Source organism: Hyperoodon ampullatus, assembly GCF_949752795.1.
Source record: "Hyperoodon ampullatus genome assembly, chromosome: 10".
In the NCBI taxonomy this organism is placed as follows: domain Eukaryota; kingdom Metazoa; phylum Chordata; class Mammalia; order Artiodactyla; family Ziphiidae; genus Hyperoodon; species Hyperoodon ampullatus.
In genome coordinates, this window is record NC_136923.1 from 50,225,294 (window position 1) to 50,247,994 (window position 22,701).

General features: G+C 44.9%; 1 protein-coding gene across 1 annotated transcript in view; it reads right to left on the minus strand.

Moving 5' to 3' along the window:
• STAC (SH3 and cysteine rich domain) overlaps positions 1 to 22,701 on the minus strand; it is a gene marked incomplete at both ends in the record, with an annotated part of 100,673 nt that overhangs the window by 51,712 nt on the left and 26,260 nt on the right. The window contains 4 exon segments of the mRNA XM_079712136.1: positions 12,830 to 13,106; positions 20,281 to 20,328; positions 20,330 to 20,374; positions 20,376 to 20,438. Coding sequence (XP_079568262.1) covers positions 12,830 to 13,106; positions 20,281 to 20,328; positions 20,330 to 20,374; positions 20,376 to 20,438 — 433 coding nt within the window.

Genomic DNA, 22,701 nt, shown 5'->3' on the forward strand with positions numbered 1-22,701 from the left:
CAAATTTGGCCATTTAAGACTTTGGTCAGTTACTAGTAAAATAAACAGTTCACAGGAATGAAGTCCCTCATTTTCTTTCGTACACTGATAGGATAGCAGCAGTGTTTGACAAGCTGGGAAATTTTTATGCATATAAAGATTCTCTCGTCACCACCTGGTCCTTTCTTATTCTCAATAATCATGAGATGTTTAAGGACAGGGTAGGATGCAGTGCCCATGTCTTCCTAATGTCAGCAGATGTGTACCTTAAGAAGAACAACTTTAGACACAGATGTGGAAGTATGGCTATCACTGAGATGAACCAGCCTCTAACAATTCCTTTGGGTGCCCGACTTCCCCAACTAGTCCCCCAAACAGGACTCAGATATTCTCCCATCAGTGATGTGGCTTTGGGACATCCCAGTCTGATGCTCTGGATGGGGGTGTGGGATGGGATGGCCTTGGAAGGCCAGTGAGAACATCACGAGGCCTGTTAAACCCACCCTCCCCAGTGGACACCGCAGCATCTGCATGGAAGGAGGCCCAGCAGGTCTTCATTTGAAAGAGTCAGGGGCTCCTCCTCACTTCTCCCAGTTTCTAGATAATTCTGGTCTCTTCTCCTTTGGTACCTCTCAGTCTCCTCACTTGAATTTATGAAGGTATTAGACATCAGCACCGGGCCGGTACACAGTTGGTGTTCAATGTTTGATGGATCCATGGCTGTTGAGATTGCCTGCAGTTCTACCTTCTTTTTTGTTGCTTTTTTTTTTTTATGGTACGCAGGCCTCTCACTGTTGTGGCCTCTCCTGTTGCGGAGCACAGGCTCTGGACACGCAGGCTCAGTGGCCATGGCTCAAGGGCCCAGCCGCTCCGCGGCACATGGGATCTTCCTGGACTGGGGCACGAACCCGTGTCCCCTGCATCGGCAGGCGGACTCTCAACCACTGCGCCACCAGGGAAGCCCCAGTTCTACCTTCTTAATTGTGAATATTTTTCTGTGTATAATAAAAATAATCATAACCATAATTCTCATAATAGTTATCAATGGTTGAGCAATCATTTATCTATTCATTCAACAGATTCATACTGAACACCTGTTACAGGATGGGTGCCAGACTTAGCGCTGAGGATGCTACAGTGAACACAACACACCACAGCCTCTGCCCTCAGGCGTTTACACCATCAGATTTGCCATTCACCTCGTCTACGTGACTGCAATAATCACCTGTCTCCTTTGCTCCTTTCACAGTGTTGTAAGGGAACATGCATTTTAAAGAATTATATTATACTAAACAGAAGACAATTATAGACAGCATCTGCTTTTGGTTGACAATAAAATCCAAGACAATCAGATACTACCATAAAGGAGTCAAAAGAAGGAATAGGGACTTCCCTGGTGGTCCAGTGGTTAAGACTCCACGCTTCCATTGCAGGGGGTGAGGGTTTGATCCCTCGTTGGGGAACTAAGTTCCCACATGCCGAGTGGTTCAGGGGGCCAAAAAAAAAGAAGGAATAAAAAACCTGGAAGAATGCATGGGGAATACAGGACAGCAAAAAAAAATAAAATTTCACAATCAAAATCCTTATTAGAAGAAGTGAAGGTTAGAACTGATAGTACAGATGATTTAATTACTATCATAAAGCAGCAGTTCTCAGATCTTTGGATTTCATGGACTAAAGTAGAAGGTGAGAGGGCTTCCCTGGTGGTGCAGTGGTTGAGAGTCCGCCTGCCGATGCAGGGGACACGAGTTCGTGCCCCGGTCCGGGAAGATCCCACACGTCGCGGAGTGGCTGGGCCCATGAGCCATGGCCGCTGAGCCTGTGCGTCCGGAGCCTGTGCTCCGCAATGGGAGAGGCCACAACAGTGAGAGGCCCGCGTAACAAAAAAAAAAAAAAAAAAAGTAGAAGGTGAGAGTGTGCAACTAGCTTCAGTGAGAGCAGAATGAACAGGGGACCAAGCCGCAGAACAGGCTGAGGGACATTAAGTGGAAACCGCAGGAATTCCCGGATTGGACTCTGCTCACCATTCTGCCCCAATCTGCAAGAGATGCATTAGCCAAGCAAGGGGGCCCATGGCAATGTCCTTCCTTGTGCCTTTGGTATCATATCCTCTTGAAATATATTACTGGAAATATACTGAGCAACTGAGAAACAAAAATAAGAGCTGAAGAATGGAGATGTTACGTAAGAATAGAGCTGGTGGTAAATACTAAAATCAGTTAAAACTGGAAATGTCTAAATCAATGTATAAATCTTGTTATAAAAGGTATGTATACCTTAAGATTTATTCTCAAATGTCTGAATTGCAAAACATTGGAAGAGCAATAAAAATATGGATTGGCAAGAGTGCCGTACTTAATTTGCAAAAACAAGAAGTGAAAATACTATTGCTGGCACGATGGGAGTTGGGATTAAAAGTTGGACAAGCTTATCTGCAATAATAGAGGAATAAAAATACCATATTTATTTTACTTTTTAATAACTTGAAAAATGTGGAATAAAAAGTGCTTTTTGAAAACCTCAGAGGTAATTGTTAGGAGAAGAATATATTATATATCTTTCAAACTCTGGAGGTTATAAAAGGAAACAACATATAAATCACACATCACACAAACACACACACATACACACACACACACACGAACTGGAAGGAAACAGGAAACATAGAATAGAAATCATATAGTACCAGCCAAAAGGAAGCCAAATATTTCACTCATAACAATGAATACTAATGCATAAATGTCTTCCATTTAAGAAGAAAAATTTAAGTTGGGAAAAAAAAGAAATCTAAAATCCAATTATGCTTATTTTCAAAAGAAGCACTTAGATGACATGACAAAAAAGGTTTAAAGTTACAGGTAGATAAAGGCATATCAGGCAAGTATTAAAAAACTAAGGTGGAAGCATTATTATAACAGTGGGATTCATGACAGAAGTATTAAACAGGATAGGAAGCTGTTTTATTTGGCTATGGACATAATTCACAATGAAGGAATCCATGTTATGACCCTTTGTGCACTGAGTAACTTTACATGAAAATATGCAACACAAATGAGAAATACAGAGAAAGATGACAGATGAGAAAATTGGCCTTCTGTGTCAAGCTTCCTTCTGGGCAGGCTGGAGACTTGACACACCAGGGGAATGGCTTGCAAAGGGATTAGGGAGTTTTCCATGTTCTTCTATTTCTGTTGCTTGGTATTTAAGGCAGGCGATTTTTCTCCCACTCACTCACTGCTCTTTTTAAAATACCCACTACATGCCGGTGGGTGTTCTGCTGGCTGCTGTGGGAATAGGCACCTGTATCAGACAAGGTCATGCCTTCAAGGGGTAGGCTGTTTGAGAAATGACACGAAAGTTCAGAGAAAGTGGTCACCACAGGAACTGGTGCTGGCATGGATAGAGAAATGGGGCAGGAAGGAAGGGTGTCCCAGATCTTCCAGAAGGAAGAGCAAAAACGCTGGGGCACTGACAATGAGCTCAAAACACATTAGGACCGTTGCAGGGTAGCATGGTGAGCAATCTGGTAACACGGGCAGTCCTCTCCAACTCCTATGGTCCTGTCTTCTGTTTTGGCAGCAGGTCAAGTGATACCATGCAGTCCCACGTGAGGTCCCAGAGCATAACACTAGCCCCTGACAGAAGCTGCTTCCACCTCTGTGTGAGGCTCTAACATACCTCCTTCCTTGGAGCCTACCAACATCCATTTCTGCTCAATCTTTGCTGGAAGGAATGTGGTTTACTTTTTCATTTAAGTCATTTTAAATGAGACAGAATGTATTTCTTAAAATTCATGGCAGGGCTTCCCTGGTGGCGCAGTGGTTGAGAGTCCGCCTGCCGATGCAGGGGACATGGGTTCGTGCCTCAGTCCGGGAAGATCCCACATGCCGCGGAGCGGCTGGGCCCGTGAGCCACGGCCGCTGAGCCTGCGCGTCCGGAGCCTGTGCTCCTCAACGGGAGAGGCCACAACAGTGAGAGGCCCGCGTACCGCAAAAAACAAACAAACAAACAAACAAAAAACATGGCAGCAGGCGTAAAATTTCAGGAAACTAATGGAAGACGCTAGCTGAAAAGTATTTTGTGCCCCTTTAGTTAAAAGGTGCCGAGTACAATGTTCTCTGAGAACATGGGATCTGAATCGAAGTCTTAATAACTCTTTAATGAACTTGCTTTTGCAGGCACTGTAAAGGCTTTCCAAATTGTGTCCATTAAAGAGAGACATGCCAAGTAGTGTTCAATGACGGCCGAGTGGAATTAGGGAAAAGAAAATCTTCAGGAGGGAGAACTCCGTTATTACCATTTGCTCCACTGCCTCTGTTCTCCACTGGTAACACTTGGTTGTCTTCAGGACAGCAGGACTTCAAAATGCTAACGTGTGCTGTGATTATACAAAGGGAGCGTAGTGTACAGCATTTTCCACATATTTTACTACTATTTTACTATAGAAAATCCTCCCTCCCCAAATCTACGAAGCCTACTTCTGGGATTACTTTTAGAAGCTCTTCCTTTTAGCATCTTGAACTCTGCCTCACTGTATCATCCATCATTGTGCACCTGGGACCCCGAGCAAGTTTAAACCCTCTTCCAGATGAGATCACTTCAGCTATTTGAAGACAATGACTGTGTTCCCCAAAGTCTTCTCCCAGCCAAGCATTGCCACCTCCTGCAAACATTCCTCAGCCGGCAGGGTCACTATCTCCCTACACTAGGTGTGCTCCAGTTTTATTTACTTTCACTTAAAACCCTGTCCCCAGAAGCAACGCAATTCTCTCAAGGGGGCCAGATAAGCAAAGAATACAAAGAAATTACTTCTGTTGGACCAGGCATTACCTTGGTTGCCTTTTTGTCCCCTAGTAGAAAAGTAGCAGTTAACTTACTGCTACTTGTAAGCAATTAAGACTCCAGAGAGTAACAATCCCATAGGGCAAATCCCATAGGGTACCACATTTTATGATGGACACATACCACAGCCCAAAGGGAAATATACCTCTGAAATTTAAGAAAAAGATTCTAGAGAGCACTTGTATTTTCTTATTTATAAGCTGGACAGCTCCTAAAACAACTGTCCAGCTAAATGACTGATGGCATTTCAAGAGTTTTAATTCCATCCTGAGAATACATAGATTTTACATTTGCTTTTTAATATTCCCCTTGATTTCTGTTTGGCATTTCCCACCAAGAAACAACTTCAATGGTGAGTGAATATTTCCATTCAAGGTGTGGTTAATGTTTCAACGTTTATGGCTTTTTCAAGCAATCGGATGAGGTTCGAATAGGTCAGGAAACAACTAAATTACTGGTCATACAAAAGCATAGCAGAAAGTTCCGTGACTCAGTGTAATGTAATATTTCCTCTCTATACTATTCATTATAATGATAACACAGTGTTATAGGTACAACAATGCCAAGGTCCATCTGCATTTCAAATTCATTCCTAGTGGAGGATGTTTTTATATTGTGTCTTGTAGCATTAAAGTGTGTTTACAGAGATACTGATGCTGTTAGTGCCTCGCCTAGATTTTATTTATCGTACTGACACTGTGAGTATTGGCTCCAAATGGCTCACAGGGGCCCTTTTTCAGAGAACTGTTCTCAGCCAAATGGGATCCTCTTTGTCTGGGATGTCACACTCCCACTGCCCCCTGGGGGGCAACCATGGCCAATGACTGAGTGACAGGAGTATACAAAGGCCAACACCCTGGTCTCAAGGTGGGGCTACTTGGCGATATGATAACATCTGTGTTCCAGAGCTCCCCCTGGGTGGGGTCATGTGACGTCAACTCCAGCTGAGACCACATCCTTGCTTGACTCCTTCCCCTGCCTGGTCCTGTTTCTCTGATTCCCCTTCTCCTGAGGGCTCTCCCCATAATAAACCACTTTCACTAGGATCTCTAACTCTGTCCTGTTTTAGGGATTTTTACCCAGGACATAGCCATTATTGTTTTCCCCAGTGGTTGCTACTCGGACAGTTAGAAAGTAAATGATCCTTTGACTGCAGTGACTGTATGAGGAAACTTGACATTTTAGGCAATGAAATCCAGCCTTTTTGCTAAATATTTGTTTAGAAAATATGTGCCCATTTAATATGCTGTGTCTTCTAAGTGGCTGCCGACTAAAAACATTTAGCTAATTTAAAAATAGTTTTGGGGGCTTCCCTGGTGGTTGAGAATCTGCCTGCTAATGCAGGCGACACGGGTTCGAGCCCTGGTCTGGGAGGATCCCACATGCCGCGGAGCAACTAGGCCCGTGAGCCACAACTACTGAGCCTGCGTGTCTGGAGCCTGTGCTCTGCAACAAGAGAGGCCGCGACAGTGAGAGGCCCGCGCACCGCGATGAAGAGTGGCCCCCGCTTGCCACAACTAGAGAAAGCCCTCGCACAGAAACGAAGACGCAACACAGTAAAAAAATAAATTAAAAAAAATAAAGTTTTGGAAACAAGGTGTCAGAATGGAATCCCTCAGAAAAACCTCCTTAATTGATGGAGTGGACTCATGCACTGAGTTAGTTATGCTAATAGTACATATTGACTTGTTGGAGTCTTTGCAATTCCAATGAGATGCAGATTACTGCAAGGAAATTCAATGCTCTCCTGAAACGAGTCACTGTAGACAGATCGTTGTAAAGACAGAGTGCCCTAGATGGAATACATGTACTGGGTGCCCAGTGAAGACGTGTCCCCCACCCTAACTCCCACTGCCAAGGCCTAAAGATGGCAAGAGTGGATTGTTTTGGTGGAGGAAGTATTTTTCTTCTAAGCAAGTACAAGAGGATTCTCCTAGTCTAAGACTGGCTCTTGAATCCTGCTGACCCAAAGGCTTGGGCATCCAGCATTGGGGCTGGTGAACACACCTAACTGCTTATTTCTCTCATGTCTCCATGAAAGACTGGCTTGATCATCTTTGGCTTGCATAGGTGACCACATTTCTGGAAAGGAGGTGATCATAAAGGGTAGCCTTGTCCTGGAGGCGGGGGGCATGCCACAGTGCCTGCTTAACCCAAGGGGCCTAAGGGCAGGGTCAGCAGCGGGGGAGCAATCTCAGGTGTCAAGTCTAAGGTCAAGGGCAATGCTGGCACTAGGGAATGAGGGAATGAGTGAAGGAGCCAAGGAAATTAGAAAGAGATGGGCAGGGAATGAGGCTGGGGTCCTGGTCTACTTTTACTGCCACTTTCTGGTGGCAAATGTTTAGGCTTTCCAGCTTTAAGGCTTAGGCAGCCAGGAGAGGCACACGTGAGACCCTGTAAACCCAACTCTGAGTGTCCGTTCCAACTTAGAAATCCTAGACAGCGAGGATGCCAGATTCCGTTTATTTTTATACAAATACCCATCAGCTAGAAACTGCACAAATGAGATTTGATTTTTCTTGGCCATCATTACATAACCTTTGGTTCTCAGTTGAGAGGAAAAAACCTGCTTTAATGTGTTCTCTGGAATGTCATTCTAAGGGGATAGTAGCAGCTGGTCTTTCCCCAGAATTTAGAAAATGAAGATGAGTTGAGGCTTAAAGAATACAACTCTTGGGCTTCCCTGGTGGCGCAGTGGTTGAGAGTCCGCCTGCCGATGCAGGGGACACGGGTTCATGCCCCGGTCCGGGAAGATCCCACATGCCACGGAGCGGCTGGGCCCATGAGCCATGGCCGCTGAGCCTGCGCGTCCGGAGCTGTGCTCCGCAACGGGAGAGGCCACAGCGGTGAGAGGCCCGCGTACCGCAAAAAAAAAAAAAAAAAAAAATACAAATCTTCAGGTGATTATGTAGAGACAGGAGGTTAGGTTTGCGGAGTAAAGAAAAGGGGCAGATCCGCTGTGCTGTATCACAGATGACAAGCCCTGGGCAGTGTTTCGGGAGGGATGACGTCCATCAGCCTCTGCTTTACCTCACTCCTCTTCCTCTCCTCACCTCCCTCCTCTGCCTTTTCCCTCTCCCCGTTCCCTCCGGTCTCACATCACCTCTCTAATACCCTTCCTCCTTTCCTTGAAGGAGCCTACTATTTGGTTTACTTGGTTTTCATCTTTGAAAAGAGCAGTGTACCTTGTTGACTGTTTTTTCTTTCTTCTCTTTCTTTTTATGTTAAAGAGGCAGTTACATTATACATTGAATTCTGAGAAGAGAAAAGTATAGTGAAATTCTCTTTAACACAAAGCATTTTTTTGGTGTGATTTTCAAAACAGAATCTTTCAAAATTGTCACTGTACTTGAGGTGTACCTGGAACCCTCTTTAGCGTAACGACTGTGACATTCCTCAGAGGTGAACTCATTTCCATTAGTTGTTTTAAAAAGACACAGGCTGTCGGTCTTTTCACACTCAGTCATGAGACTGAAAATAGAGACTCATCATCACCTATTTAAGGGTTATGAATAGCACTGCCTTGAAAAGGACCGGTGGAAATCTGTGTGGAAATTGAAAATGATGCATCCAATTCCGAAGTTAGGTAGGTAGACACAAAAATGAAGTTGGAGGCCAAATTGCCTCAGAGTTCTGAGCACAAGACATGAGACCCCTCCCTGCCACGGTAATGGTCAGATGCCAGGCATCACTTCCAGATGCAGAAGGGACGTGGAAGGTAGTTTAGCACTAAGACTTAGTAGTGTCTCCCAACAAAAAAGGCTCCATAGTGCAGAGGCCATCCTAAGCCCAGTGGTAGGCTGGATTATTAACATTCTTCACTCTGTCCTTTGCAGGTGGCTTTGCTATCCCTGCTACTGGGGGCAGAGTGCACTTCTCCATCCCTGGACATGGGTTTGACCCACATCCTGGTGGAGTACCCACAGAAGTGACAGTTGGGTTCCTCCAACCCAAGGCCCTAGGAACCTCTGTATGCTTCCACTTGTCCTTGCCATTAGAAGGACATGGCATGGGCAGCCCACGGGTCCAAGGAAAGGGTAAGAGATAAGGAAGAGAGAGAGGACGCAATAATTGAGCTGAGTTTGGATCAGCCAAACCCTAGGTGATCTGAAGATGCTGAGTAAGAGTAAAAGAAAGCTGTTTTGAGCACACTGGAGTTTTAGAGTAGCTGTGATACGGCAATTTTTCGGAAATCCTTGACTGACACAAAGCACTCTTCCTAAATGTGGCCTGTTGGAAGGAAGAACATGAATAACAATAGTGACTAGAAAATGAGAGTGTGAATAGATAATGGTTTTCTGAGGATGAGGACAGGCCTCTGTGTATGGTTGCAAAAGTGGCTGATGTTGCTCCCCATTTTGAATAAACACCCCCCCAGACACACCCTCCCCCCACCAACTGGGTCTTGGCCAAAGGTGAAGGACACCGCGGAACCCTGCCTTCCCGGCTACACTGGAAACCACTGATATTTCCACGTTCAACGATGACAGACATTGGTCTCTTTGGGAAGCAGCAGAGTCTCATTTCAAAGAACATCGGATAATTAAGTAGGGGAAGATCTTCAAGACGACCTACACCTGGGGGAAGTTAAACTACTTGCTACTCATAAGGCAGGCCCTTCAATTACCGGTCAAGTGCCTCAGTTAAATGGTTATATTCTCCCTGAAATTTGTCTTTTAACTTTACCCCTTGCTCCCAACCCTTCCCTCTAAAGGCACAGAGAGTAAGTCTCTTGACTTTTCCAATATGGTATTTTAAAACACAGTTGCACATCCAAAGTCTTTTCCACACCAAACTCCCAGGGTTTCCTCACAATCTTATTTTGGCACACCACTCACCATTCTGATCACTCTCTTCTAGACACCTGCTTGCTTGTTCCTATCCCTCACAGAATGGGAAATGCAGAATCAGAGGCAATCTTTAAGGTGTATGTAAAACACTGCTGTGTAGATGAGGGACTAATTATTTTGTTACCATGACATTATGTTTTTAATTATTTATGCCTATAAAGTGTCAAAAAAATTTTTTTGTTACACTAATTTGGTTTACCCTCTAAATAGCTTTCTCTTCCTTAGGAAAATGACTATTTCCTTGTTTAATAATAATGATAATGATATCAGTTCCAATCACCTTCCTCTACTGAGGTCTATTAGATGCCTGGTACTTCCCTTCTGCCAGTTCATTAATCCACACAAAACCCTGAGGGTGGTATTATCATCTCCACATAAAATGAGGACACAGGTTCAAAGAAGGCAAGTCACTGGCACGAGGTCACACAGCTGCACGGGGCTCTAATCCAGGCTGTCTGGTTCTACACGCATGGTCTTTCTACCATCCTCACTCCCTCATCTCATTTCATCTGGGAAGGGAAGGGGCTAATTGTTTCATGGGAATAGCCAGGAGCAAAACATGGATCAGCGCTCTCCCCATTCTGTGTACCATATGGAAAGGTACCTCTCTGCCCACTTCAAAGTAAGATGGCCTCTCACCCTGTGACATCACAAAGCCTTTGGCTGGAAAACAAGCATCACATGACTGGCATCAGAGACAGGATGGAAAGGAATCAACAGAGGCCAGTCTTGTGATCTTCAACTCAGGTTTTCTTCTATTGCCATGGTGGACACTGCTGATGCCCTGCCCAGATACCCTGTACTGGGTAGGTATAGGCAGAACAATGGCCTCCCAAAGATGTCCATGTCCTAATCCCCACAACTGGTGAGTAGTTATGTTACGTGGCAAGGGGAACTCAAGGGTGCAAATGGAAGTAAGGCTGCTAATCAGGTGACCTTGAGATGGGAAGGTTATCCTGGTTTACCCAGGTAGGTCCAGTGTAATCACAAGAATCCTTAGGAAAGGGGGAGAGTCAGGACCAAAGGGATGGTGGTGTGAGAAAGACGTGACCTGCCACTGCCATGCTTCATTGCACTGAAGATAAAAAGGGGTCACAAGCCAAGGTGTGGGCAGCCTCTAGAAGCTGGAAAAGACAAGAACGTGGATTCTCCCCTAGAGCCTCCAGAAAGGAATGCAGCTCTGTGGACACGTTGATTTTAGCCCAGTGAGACTCATTGTGGACTTCTGATCTCCAGAACTATAAGATAATAAATATGTGTGGTTTTAAGCTACCAAGTTTGTGGTAATTCGTTATAGCAGCAAAACCTTACTAATAACACTGGTGGTATGTGTGCTGGCTGCTCATGGCCCACAGCTGCCCCTTTCTTCAGAAAATTGCCATCGGCAGAACATGAGCCACTTTACTCAGGGGTTTGAAATGACCTCCATCATGGGAGGAGGAGGGAAGCCCACTGATACCAAAGGCTGGCCTCAAGGAAGGACCAACTGGTGAAACTCATGCTCCAGACTCCCGCAGGATCCACCTAACACCACTTCCTAGTTTAGTTCCTCCCCTTCTCCATCCGCTTCCCTCTCTCCCTCGTCCTGAGAGCACCCTCTCAATAAATTACGTGCACTTGAGTCCCCATGTCAGGCTCTGCTTCTGGGGAATCCGACCTGAGACAACTGTCATACTCAGAAGAGGTGCTGGGCCATGGGAAATGGGTACTGAAGGGGAAACGGGGGGCTGGGAAGGGTGGGTTTCAGGGTTGAGGAGCTGGAAGGTGAGATGAACGACATATCAGGCCCACACTGGGCCCTGGATCCCAGCTTGGGAAACAGGCTCTTGATCTTAAAGTGTTCTTCCCTGAAGCCTTCACGGCCAAGCCCAGCGCTGCAGCATCCAGGCCGTAAGTGAGCAGGAGGTAAGGCGTGGGCCTGGCATTGGGACCCCACGTGGGGAAGGCCTGTCTCTCACACCTGTTACCCTCTCAGTGGCTGTCCAGGCACTCTAGGCTTTGCTTGGCTTCATATCTGCAGGATCAGCACCATCTCAAGAAGACAGTCCCCATCTCGGTCAGCCTTGCATCGTTTGATTTCCAGCCTCATTTCCTCTCTTAATTCCAGCCTCCTGCCCTTCAACTTCTCCTAGGGTGGGTACATCCTAACTGCCCCTTGAGAGCACACATGGGCGTCTCCTTCCCCCTTCTCTCTTGTTCTGCAGTGACCCGTCAATCACCAGGACACACTGCTGTTCTTGAAACAACGGGTTTCAATTCACTCTAAGTTCCACCCGAAGTACCTTTATGGTTTCCTCCATCTGTTTGGTCACTGGGTTTCCACCATGGGACAGACAGAAGAGTGTTAACTGCAGAATTTCTGTGCGCCTGGCTCTCAATGGCTCAGGTCTTCCTTCTAGCTGGGACGTTTTATAGGTCATTCTCTTCATCTGGGCACAACCCCCAAGACGCTCAGGCTATCACCACTTCTCTGAGGTACCAGGAGTGAGTCCTTTCCGGGTCCAGAGTTGTAATCACCAGTCCAACCGAATCCCCTCTCCTGCTTGGGTCAGTGCCTCCCTGAGGTCTCCTGCCTTCCACAGCTGCCTGTCTCTGTCACTCACCTGTAGGTCACCAAGCCACAGACCCCCTGCCCAGGCGATCCCAGATAGACACGGCCACGCATACTGGAGAGGACCCTGCAACACGTCACTCAGATCTCCCTGCAGAACAGAGGCATTCGAACCCCAACTGCCCGGCACCTTGATTGCCTCCCACGGATTCCCTCTCCCTTCACTGCCCTTAGCTAAAAAGAATTGCTCTGTTCAAGATTTTGCCCCCTCCCCAGGGGCTGCCCGTACCCAGTGAGAGGTGATGCAGGGGTACAAAGTCCCAGACCTCTGGCCTCAACGCGAGATGACTGTACGGGGCTTGAGAGCTCCCCGGGGATCGGCTGGGAGCTTTCTTCCATCTGTACCACAACCCAGCGTCTCCCTCTGCCCAGCCCTGCTTCCCTTACCTGTTGACACATACTGTTACCCCAAACGCTCCCAAACAACCCTCCTGCATATCAGACAGGCTCAGAGTCTGTCCACGGGGACCCGGACTCAGGTACACCCCTCTCACCTGGCTTTGCAGGGATGCAGGGACCTGGACTCAGAGGCAGAGGGACGGCTTACCCACGATCATGTGGTTGCAGACATCACAGAAAGTGGGCTTCTTGAAGATGTGCTCCTGAAAGGCGTGGGCCTTGCCGCCACCTGGGTACAGGCCGGCCCTGGTGACTGTGGATGTCAGGCATCCGGGGCCAGGGAGCAGGCTGGAGCTGGGGCTGACCTCCGAAAGCATGTCTGCCTGCAGTTTCACATCGCTGTTGGTTCGCTGGAAGAAGTTGTCAGCACTTTTGCTCCGTAAACTCTTGGTCTTGAAAGAAAGTGATCGTTTTAGTTTCTGGAGCTGCAATGCAATGACAGAACAGACTTACGATCAATCGTGCAGACTCCTGCTGTGGGGCTGAGGCCTGCTCCATGGACTGCTCTGTTCCTACGGACTTCCTCAGCCCCTGGGGAGGCTCACAGATGTCCCTGGGGGGGGGTGATGTCAGCAGCCCCTATTCCACCGCCTGCCCCTCTTCTCTGCCTCCCTGCCCTCCCACCCACGTGTTGTCAAAATATCCCACTGCTTTGGACACCATTTGCCTTTTGAATTGGAATCACTGGAAATATTAATTGTATGAACTCCTGGGCTCAAAGGCTGGGTCCCTCATGCTGGGGTCTCTGCTGGTCTTTCTCTGCTGTGGTCCCTTGGCAGCCATCTGTCTGTTCACACAGCAAAGCAGAGGAGGCCACTGTTTGACTCGGAATTAATCTGGCTAAAGTATCACAGAACACAAGCTGGAACTTCTCAAGCCTGCTTGGGTCCAAAGCGGTGTGTGTGCGTGTGCGTGTGCGTGTGCGTGTGTTTGAGGAGGGCACGGTGTGAAATTATCCATTTGACTTTCTCTGCTCCTCCCTGGGCCCTGCCTCTCGGTTTTGGTCATGGCAAACTAGACCACTTCTCCTTTGCCTTTGGTACCCATGGAGTGGAAGCACACAGGGCTGGAGGAATCCTAACTCGGTTTGGTCCAGTCTGCACCTCCAATCTAATTTTCACATGGCAGCCGGAAGGGTCTTTTGGAAATAAGATGTGAGCCTGTTGTTTAAAATCCTTCACAGAGTTCCCTTTGTTCTTTATAAATTTAAAGAAAAGCTCCTTGCCATGGGCTCCAGGGACTGGTAGATTCTGGATCCCAATGACAGCTCACACCACCGTATTTTGCTCTGCCCATCCCAGCCACAGTGGCCTTTTAAGTCTCTGGCATTTATTATGCTTTTTTTTTTTTTTTCCTGCGGTACGCGGGCCTCTCACTGTTGCAGCCTCTCCCGTTGCGGAGCACAGGCTCCAGATGCGCAGGCTCAGCGGCCATGGCTCATGGGCCCAGCCGCTCCGCGGCATGTGGGATCTTCTGGGACCAGGGCGTGAACCCATGTCCCCTGCTTCGGCAGGCGGACTCCCAACCACTGCGCCACCAGGGAAGCCCCATTATGCTTTTTAATCACCAGCCCTTAGTGCATAGTTTCCCCTCTCCCCAGATAAAAGAAATGAACCACTTAGCAGCTGCATGACCTGTAGTAGGTCACTTCACCTTTAAGGTAGTTTTCCTTTTGTGATTGAATATCCATGCCTGTTGCCTGGAATTAATGTCTAAGCCCCAAAGCTGTAGACAAAAAAGTGCTCATCACACTATTCTAATAAAGGCCTCCATCAAGTGTGGTCAGACACCCCTACTGGACACACAAGATGTCTTGATCTGGCCTTGCCGAGTCTAGCCACCTAATCTAGCCATCAGCCCCCCAACTTCTCCCACAGAAGATCAGGAAGATGTGGTGGTCTTAGTGCTTGGGGTGGATGCCACAGTTCTCTACCCTTCCCCTTCCCATGCCCCTCTTCAAGGTGACCTCACAGCTCCTCCCATCAAAGCTGGAGTTCCTCGAATCTTGTTGGTTTGGGGAATTTGACCAACAGCAGGCAGCAGAGCAACTTTGAGCCACTTCCAAGCCCAGATCTCAAGATGCCCTGTATGCTTCTGTCTGCCCTCTTGGAAACCTGCCAAACTGCCATATGCACAAACCTGATATAGCCTGAAGGACGATGAGAGACACACAGTCCAGAAGCCCCCGTCACTCGAGTGACACCCCCAAACCAGAGCCACCCTGCTCCCTGCAGGGAATCAAGGAGCGTAGATGAGACCAGTAGAACTGCCCAGCTGAGTCCTGCTCAAACTGTCAACCCATAGAATCATCAACTAAAGAGATGGCTGGTGTTTTGAACCATTAAGTTGAGTATCTATCGTGTGTACACAGCAATACAGTGCTGTTCTCCGCACCTTCCAAACATGTGGTGGGATTGTGCCTTGTTGCCCATTTGAAGTTGGCCGGGACCATGTGAAGCCAGTGTTCTACTTCAGGGAACTGTATAGCGTCGGGTGGGAACACCCTGCAGGGCCCTCTAGAGAAGCCCCACTAAGACCAGCAATGGGGCATCATCAGCCCGAAAGGGCTAGCCTGAGAAGCAGCAGTAACCTACATAAAAGGTCAGAAACTATGGGCCGCCAGGACTCTTGTCCCTTTCCCTCCACCCTACAGCCCAGACCCAGCAGAGGGGCTGGAACTGCCAAAGGAGCGGGAAGGAGGAGCTCCTGGGTTATCTTGGAGTGTTTGTTACTGAACTGTAACCTAGCGCATCCTCACTGATACAGGGGAAGGGAGTCACGAGCCCTTGGGAGCACAGCACTTATTTTGAAGAGGACCCTCCATCTCCAGCAAAGCTAACTGCGAGGGGGCTATGGAGCAATCGCTCTGTGAGACTGAGCCCTACAGAGGTGAGGGCCTGGAACCAGCAAAGGAGCAGAACACACCTTCTGCACGTCAAGTCCTTCTGGCTATAAATTGGACTGACGCTGGAGGAAGGGAGACTTAGGAGGCGAGTGATTCAGATACACACACACACACACATACATATACATATATAGTAGGATAGTAAGAGGTTCAAACTACTAGGTATAAAGTAAATAAGTTGCATAGATGTAACGTACAGCACAGGGAACATAGCCAATATTTTATAACTTTATATGGAATATAATCTATAAAAACTTTGAACCACTATGTTGTACACCTGAAACTAATATAATATTGTAAGTCAACTATACTTCAATTAAAGAAAAAAGAACTTGAACATAAGTATCTGAGTCTACATCTGGAGACTTTTCCATACCTTGGCTCTGCTATTTTGTATTCTGTTAACTCAAGAAAAACTTAGTTGTTGAAAAAAGTGGCTAATGGATTGTCAATTTACAGGCTGAATCCTTTGTGTATTTCATACACTGTTTCTGATCCTTGACTTTTCATTTTGAAAGCACTGCAGAACCCCTCTAAAGCTGCACAATAGATTTATAGGAACCTAGTAAACGGTTTTTGCTTTAATAGCAGCTTGGAGAATCAGAGCAGCAAATAGAATCCCAATTCTGTTTAAAGCCCCATCTGACGCTTTCTCTGGTTTTAACAATCTATTTAGCTAAAGATAAGGGCTAAGGGCAGTTTCTTTCCTCAAATGAACAACAGATCTGCTTCTTTCAGATAATTAAGAAAAATCCCCAGATTTAGATTACACCAAATGAGGAAAAAAAAACCTACTGATTTTAAACATTAGCTATTAGGTGTTAGAAAATTATTCTGAATTCTTCAGTTCAGCAGGGCTCTGGATTGCTCACCTATGAAAGGGCAACATAGTGAAAACTGCATGACCTATTTTTTTTTTAACTTGTTATTTAAAAATAATTTTAGTAATACAAAGATTGCAAAATAGTAGAATCCCCGTGTAACTTTCACTTTCCCCTAATGTTAATGTCTTACATAGTACAATATAGTAAATAGATTGTAACCAGGAAACTAACACTGATATAAAACTGTTAACTAATCTACAGATCTTATTAGATTTTTCCAGTTGTCCCATAATGCCTTTTTTTCTGGTCCAGGATCCAATCCAGGATTCCATATTGCATTTAATTTCATTTCCTTAGTCTCTTCGATCTATGTTAGGTCCTCAGTCTTTCTTGTCTTTCATAACCTCTACCTTTTTGAGGTCTACAAAACAGTATTTTGTAGAATGTCCTTCAATTTGGATTTGTCTGATGTTTTCTCATTATTAGATTGAGGTTATATATTTTCAGTAAGAATAGGACAAAAGTGATGTGTTCTTCTCAATGCAGCATATTAGGAGGTACCTGACATCAGTATGTCCTGTTACTGGTGATATTAACTTTGGTCAGTGGGCTGAGGTGATATTAGCCAGGCAGCTCCACTGTAAAGTTACTCTTTCTCTCTTTGTAATGAATGAGTTTCATGTAGGGAAACTACTTTGAGATGATGTAAATATCCTGTTTCTCATCATGCATTTGTCCTCTAATTTCAACATCCATCAATGATTCTTGCCTGCAAAACTTATTACCTGGTGTTTGCCTAATGGTGATAGTTTATTTCCATTATCCTTCTATATTAATTAATTAGTATTCTCCTCCTCTTCACCTATTTATTATTTGTTTCTGTTAGTATGGACTGATGGATCTTTGCTTTATTCTGAGTTACAATTTCCTACTACCATCATTTTGTTACTCTAATTGTCCCAGGTTTGGTCACTGGAAGCTCCTTTAGGTTTGAATCTGTGTCCTTTTCCACATGCCCTGACTATCTTTGAAGACTTCCTTACTTGCTAACACTACAGGGTTCTCCAGGCTTATCTTATATTTTCCCTGTTCCAGTCTTGCAGCCAGCATTTCTCCAAGGAGCCCTGGTTAGTTTTGTTAGGGAATGGTACCTATGAACTGCTATCTGGGCAGAAAATAACTGCTCAAAATTTAATCATTATCTAGTAGTTTATAGGTCTTTTTATTGTTATGTACATATTTTATAGATTTATAAAAACTTCATCAGCCATTTGTATAGCCAGGAAGAAATGAAAATGGATTTTGGTGAACAAATGCAGGTCTCTGCCTCAAGAAAATACTAGAAGCAATCAAATGTCCATCCATAGAGAAACAGTTAATTAATCCAGTACCCCATTTGATGGAATATTAGACCACAATTAAAGAGTGAGTTACATCTCCCATGCTTTTTTTTTCACTCACAAGCCTGAGTTTAGTGCTGTAAAATGAATATCTGCCCATGTATCTCCCCAAGTGAGATGAAAACTTTCCTCTCCTTTTCCCCTCAGTTTGTCATTCATCTTTGACTTTATTTACTCAACGCATTTATGGAGGATGAACTTAAAATTTTATGGAGTCAAAATTGATCAATGCTGCTGCTGCTGTTAACGGCCGACATTTACTGAAGATGTACTATTTGCTTATTCTATGTGATTCCTGAGGCTGCTGTCTCAGTCAACTAATGATAGGTACTTAACATTGACCTCCCTTCTAGCTCAAGACATAACACAAGGACTCTAACAACATCTACCTGACTCCTAAAGTGATCAAAGGCGACTTTTCTCACTATATTTAGGCAGAAATTCCAGATCTTGAAAAACTCATTTCATTTAGAAATGAAAGAACATAAAACATAAACCAATAATATGGTGTGTGTGAAAACCTCTAAAACATAAGTAAATATTATACCACTCAGGTGGTAAGGGAAGAACATAGTTGTGAAAACGCTTACTATTGGAATAAAAAGTAAATTTTATATACACTCTGTGCTTTCAATACATTTGGAAACATATAATCTCTGAAAAATAAGATACGAAAGCTGAGATGATCAAACTCAGTTAGCAAGGAAGGGATTCGCTAGAGTCAAGAAAAGAATTTGTAGCAAGCAGTAAATACCACAGTAAAATTTAAAACAGGAAAGGTAATAGCAAAAAGGACTCACTCTGCAGAAAGGTGATCCTACAATGTGGGGTTATGTTTGAGAAGCTCACATAAAACACAGGACTTATTACAAAGATACAAGAAGATGAAAATCATTAGAGAAGACATAAAGAAATAATTGGATCCTGAAGAAGACTTCAGAATGACTAGAACGGCAGCATTATTCAAAGATAAAAGAGAATTCCTGGGCTAAATGAGGGAAGAAGACAAACCCATCAATGAGGGAACCACCATGTGTCGGGTCAGCCTGGTGAAAAGAGATATCTCGTTTCCTGCCAGCAGGTTCAAGTGTCCTGTCAGAACGTCAAGGTGTCAAAAGAAAAGGAGGACATCCAAACACACAGGCAGGAAAGTGGGTCACCCATGAAGAAAGAAACCTTAGACTCACTTCAAGTTTCTCTTCTCCAATGTGAAACAATGTAAGACAAAGTCATGACCCAAGTATTCTCAACCCAGACAAATGACCACTCAGGAGCAGAGAAAACAAAAGCATTGGAAAATATGGAAAACTCGAGGCATAAAAGAACTTGCACTTGAAATAATTTAAACATGGTTAAGTTAAAATGACTGGTATAAACGGTTCACAAAGACAATTCACCTGTTATAAATACTTAATGAAACAGATGACACGTAATTTAGAACAGATGACACGTAATTTAGTTTTAACAGTAATAAAAATACCACGAGTTGTAGTAACAAAACACAAGTAGTGAGGGGGTGGAGGATGGAGGAGGAAGCCAGCTTGTACTAACTTCCTCATTTCTGTGGAGGAGAAGTAACAAGATGACAAGCATGGTATTAGTTACAGCTGACATTTGAGTCCTTCGGATGTGTCACATACTATTCCTAAAACTTCACGTGTATCATCTCCTTTAATCCTCCAATCCATCTCATCAGGCAGTTACTGTGTGGCACTGTTCCATTAAACCCACCCTACAGCTCTATGAGGGACTATTATTCCAATTTGTAGATGATGTCCTGGGAGTCAGAGTGGTAAAGGACATACTGTAAGTGATAAAGCCAAGAATCAGTCCTGCTTTTACTCTGACCAAGCCAGGCATTTGCAGCCAACCCAAGCTGACCATGTTCCTCCATCCTCACTCGGAATTTCAGCCATAAGTGACCAAGGAGGATATACTTTCCTGCCTCTGAGCCTCTGTTCATGCTGTTTCTCTGTCTGGGAACACCCTCTCACCCTTGGAGAAAGCCACCTGCTATGTCAGGATTGTCACAATTGGAGTTCATTTTATTTGTTTAATTGTTTCTTGTCTCTGTCCTTAAAATGTGAACTCCATGAAGGCAGGCACGATTTCTGTCTTGTTCACTGGGGAGACCTTTGCAATTAGTGTTGAAATGCCTGGTACATAGGAAGTACTCAAATAGATCAATGAAGACGCCTCCATCATTCCAATCAGAAGTAATTGCTCCTTGGGTCTACCATAACATAATGCTTGCAACACAGGTCCAGTTCTTATTTCAATTTGTATCGTATTCACTCCCTTTTTGTGTGTCTCCCACCCTAAATTTGTAAAGTCCTTGTAGATTGGATTAGGTCTCAATCAACTTTATATCACTCTCAAAGCAGCTCTCAACCTTTTTTTATTTTTGTAGGACTCTACTTTTTTTTTTGCACTGCCCCCCCCCCCAAGGCAGACTCTGTTAGCTGTGTACCCAACTTCCGGTCCCTACTTCTCTTTTCCTCACAAAACCTCCATTTTTTCTTGGAACAGCAGTGTGTCCAGCTTTCCTGACAGTTGGAAATGGCTTATGACACAGTTCTGGCCAAGGCAATGTACATCCAATGTAGATTTCTCCAGAGTTTTGCTTTCCTGATAAAAGAGGGAAGACTTGGTTGCTCCTACCTTTCTCTCTTTCCTTCTTGTCTTGAACACAGACATGATGTCTAGAGCTGCAGCAGCCCTCTTGCTGTCCCATGACAATGGGGCCATAAGCCAACAGGCCAAGGTGCCAGAGAAAAGGAAGATCGTGATGGCTTTGCTGAGTAGCTAAGCTAAGGCCAGCAATTTCTTAACTCTAAGCTTCTTACTATGTGAGAAAAACGAACCCATACTTGTTTAAATTACTATAAGTTGGATTTTTTGGTCCCTTTAACCAAATTTTTCTTTAACTTGTCCAGCTGATATTCTTAACTGGTACAGCACTTACATGCTACCCTCCCATGGGTATATGCAGATTTTTGACAAACCCAAACTATTATTGCAGGAGAGTAAATCACTGCAAAATTCTGAACTATGAGGAGAATGAGACTCCAAAAGGTTAAGTGTCTGCCCACAGTTATGCTGACAGTAAGCAGCGGAGTCGGAATCAAATTCAGGTTTCTCAAGACTGCCAAATCCATGCTTGTGCCCTGCCCTTGTCACCTCATCACAAGGTATATGTGTGCCACCTGCAAAGCCATATCCCTTGGCTTAATGGAGATATGGGGACTCTGATCACTGCCTTTCAAAGACCTCACCCTGGAGGAACACTCTCCTGGGTGTAGCTGCCATGGTTTCAATTCCTATGATGAGGGTGCAACTTTGTTGGCCAAATATTGCCTGGCTGTCCTGGATACTTCTTTTAAGGGCCACTTTAGAACATCCCCACCAGCACCCTTTCATCCTGGTCATCCTCCCAGCCCAAGCTGGAAATAAGTTCTGTGTGTTTGAGGAATGCCAAGGAGTTTGAGCACCGGTGACTAGGACAGACCGAGAGGGAGTTGAGGAGGCAGAGGATAAAGATAAGGTTACACATGCAGAGGCTGGTCCTGCAGGACCTCAGAGGCCTTGGGGGAGGACTTTGCATTTATTCTCAGTGTGATGGAAAGTCACTGCCTGACTTTGAGTGATCTGTATCTGTAAAGGATTGCACTGGTTTATGCATGGAGAAAGGACTAACATTTTCATAGACAGATGATGGCTTAAGCAAGGGCTATGGCAGTGGAAATAGTAAGAAGTGGTGTGTTCTGGGCATATTCTGAAGTAGGGTTTCTTAGTGAGTTGGATGTGGTGTGTGAGGAAAAGAGAGAAGCCAGAGATGAATCCAAGGATTTTTGTCCTGAGCAGCTGCCATTGGAGAAATGGCCATTTACTGGGATGATGGACAGTGGGAAGAAGCATGTCTGATGGGGAGAGGAGATGAATACTGGGCATTTGTTTTTGATGGGCTAATTTTGAGATGACTACTAGAGATCCATGTAAAGATGTGGTTAAAGAGAGTTCAAATCCCCTAAATTTCCAGTCCCAAACATCACACCGATTTTCACCATCCAGAGGCCAGATGCAAGGCACCAGAATGAACTGTGTGGGCTCTGCCTGAAGATGAAGACAAACAACAACCAGGAATCCAAACAAACACTCTGAGATTTTAGCTTTTCAAACTCATTTTGCTGCTGAACCCAGTAATATGTTACCAAGAAGATAGGTGTGTTTGTGAGAAATATACTTACTGATACTATTTTAATGCAGTGCAGATAATAGAGAGAACTGCTCCCCTTTAAGACTGTCTCCAAAACAAACGAAAAATACACAAAGACACATATAAATATGGTTGTTCTGCAGCATGGTAATGTAATCAGTGGCAGAGGGCTCTGGGGAGCTGACTGCCTGAAATGGTCAAGCTGTCTGGGTCTGAGGCCTGGTTTTGATTTCTAATAGCTCTATTAACCTCTTCATGAATGGAAAACATAGGCTGTAGAGATATTGCAAAGAGATAATCTCCATAAAGCTTTTAGCACAGAGTTTGAGACATAGAATAAACCCACTAAATATTAGCTATTATCACTTACATTCACAGAAACATGTAATACAGACACACGTAACCCACTGAACACACACACTAGAAAATCTACATTTACGGTCCATACGTGCATAGATACAGAAAATGCTTTAAATTTTCTCATTCCCTTGCTGCCTGTCTTGCTTGCCTTTGACTTGATAACATTCCTTTTTAATGATTTTCAAGAATGGAAGGATTATTTTCTTTTCCTTGCAAGAGCTGGCTATTACTACTGATGCCTGCCATGGCTCAGGGCTTGCTGTCCTCCTGAATGAATGACAAATACCCTCAGCAAATCACTTTCTCTAAAAATAG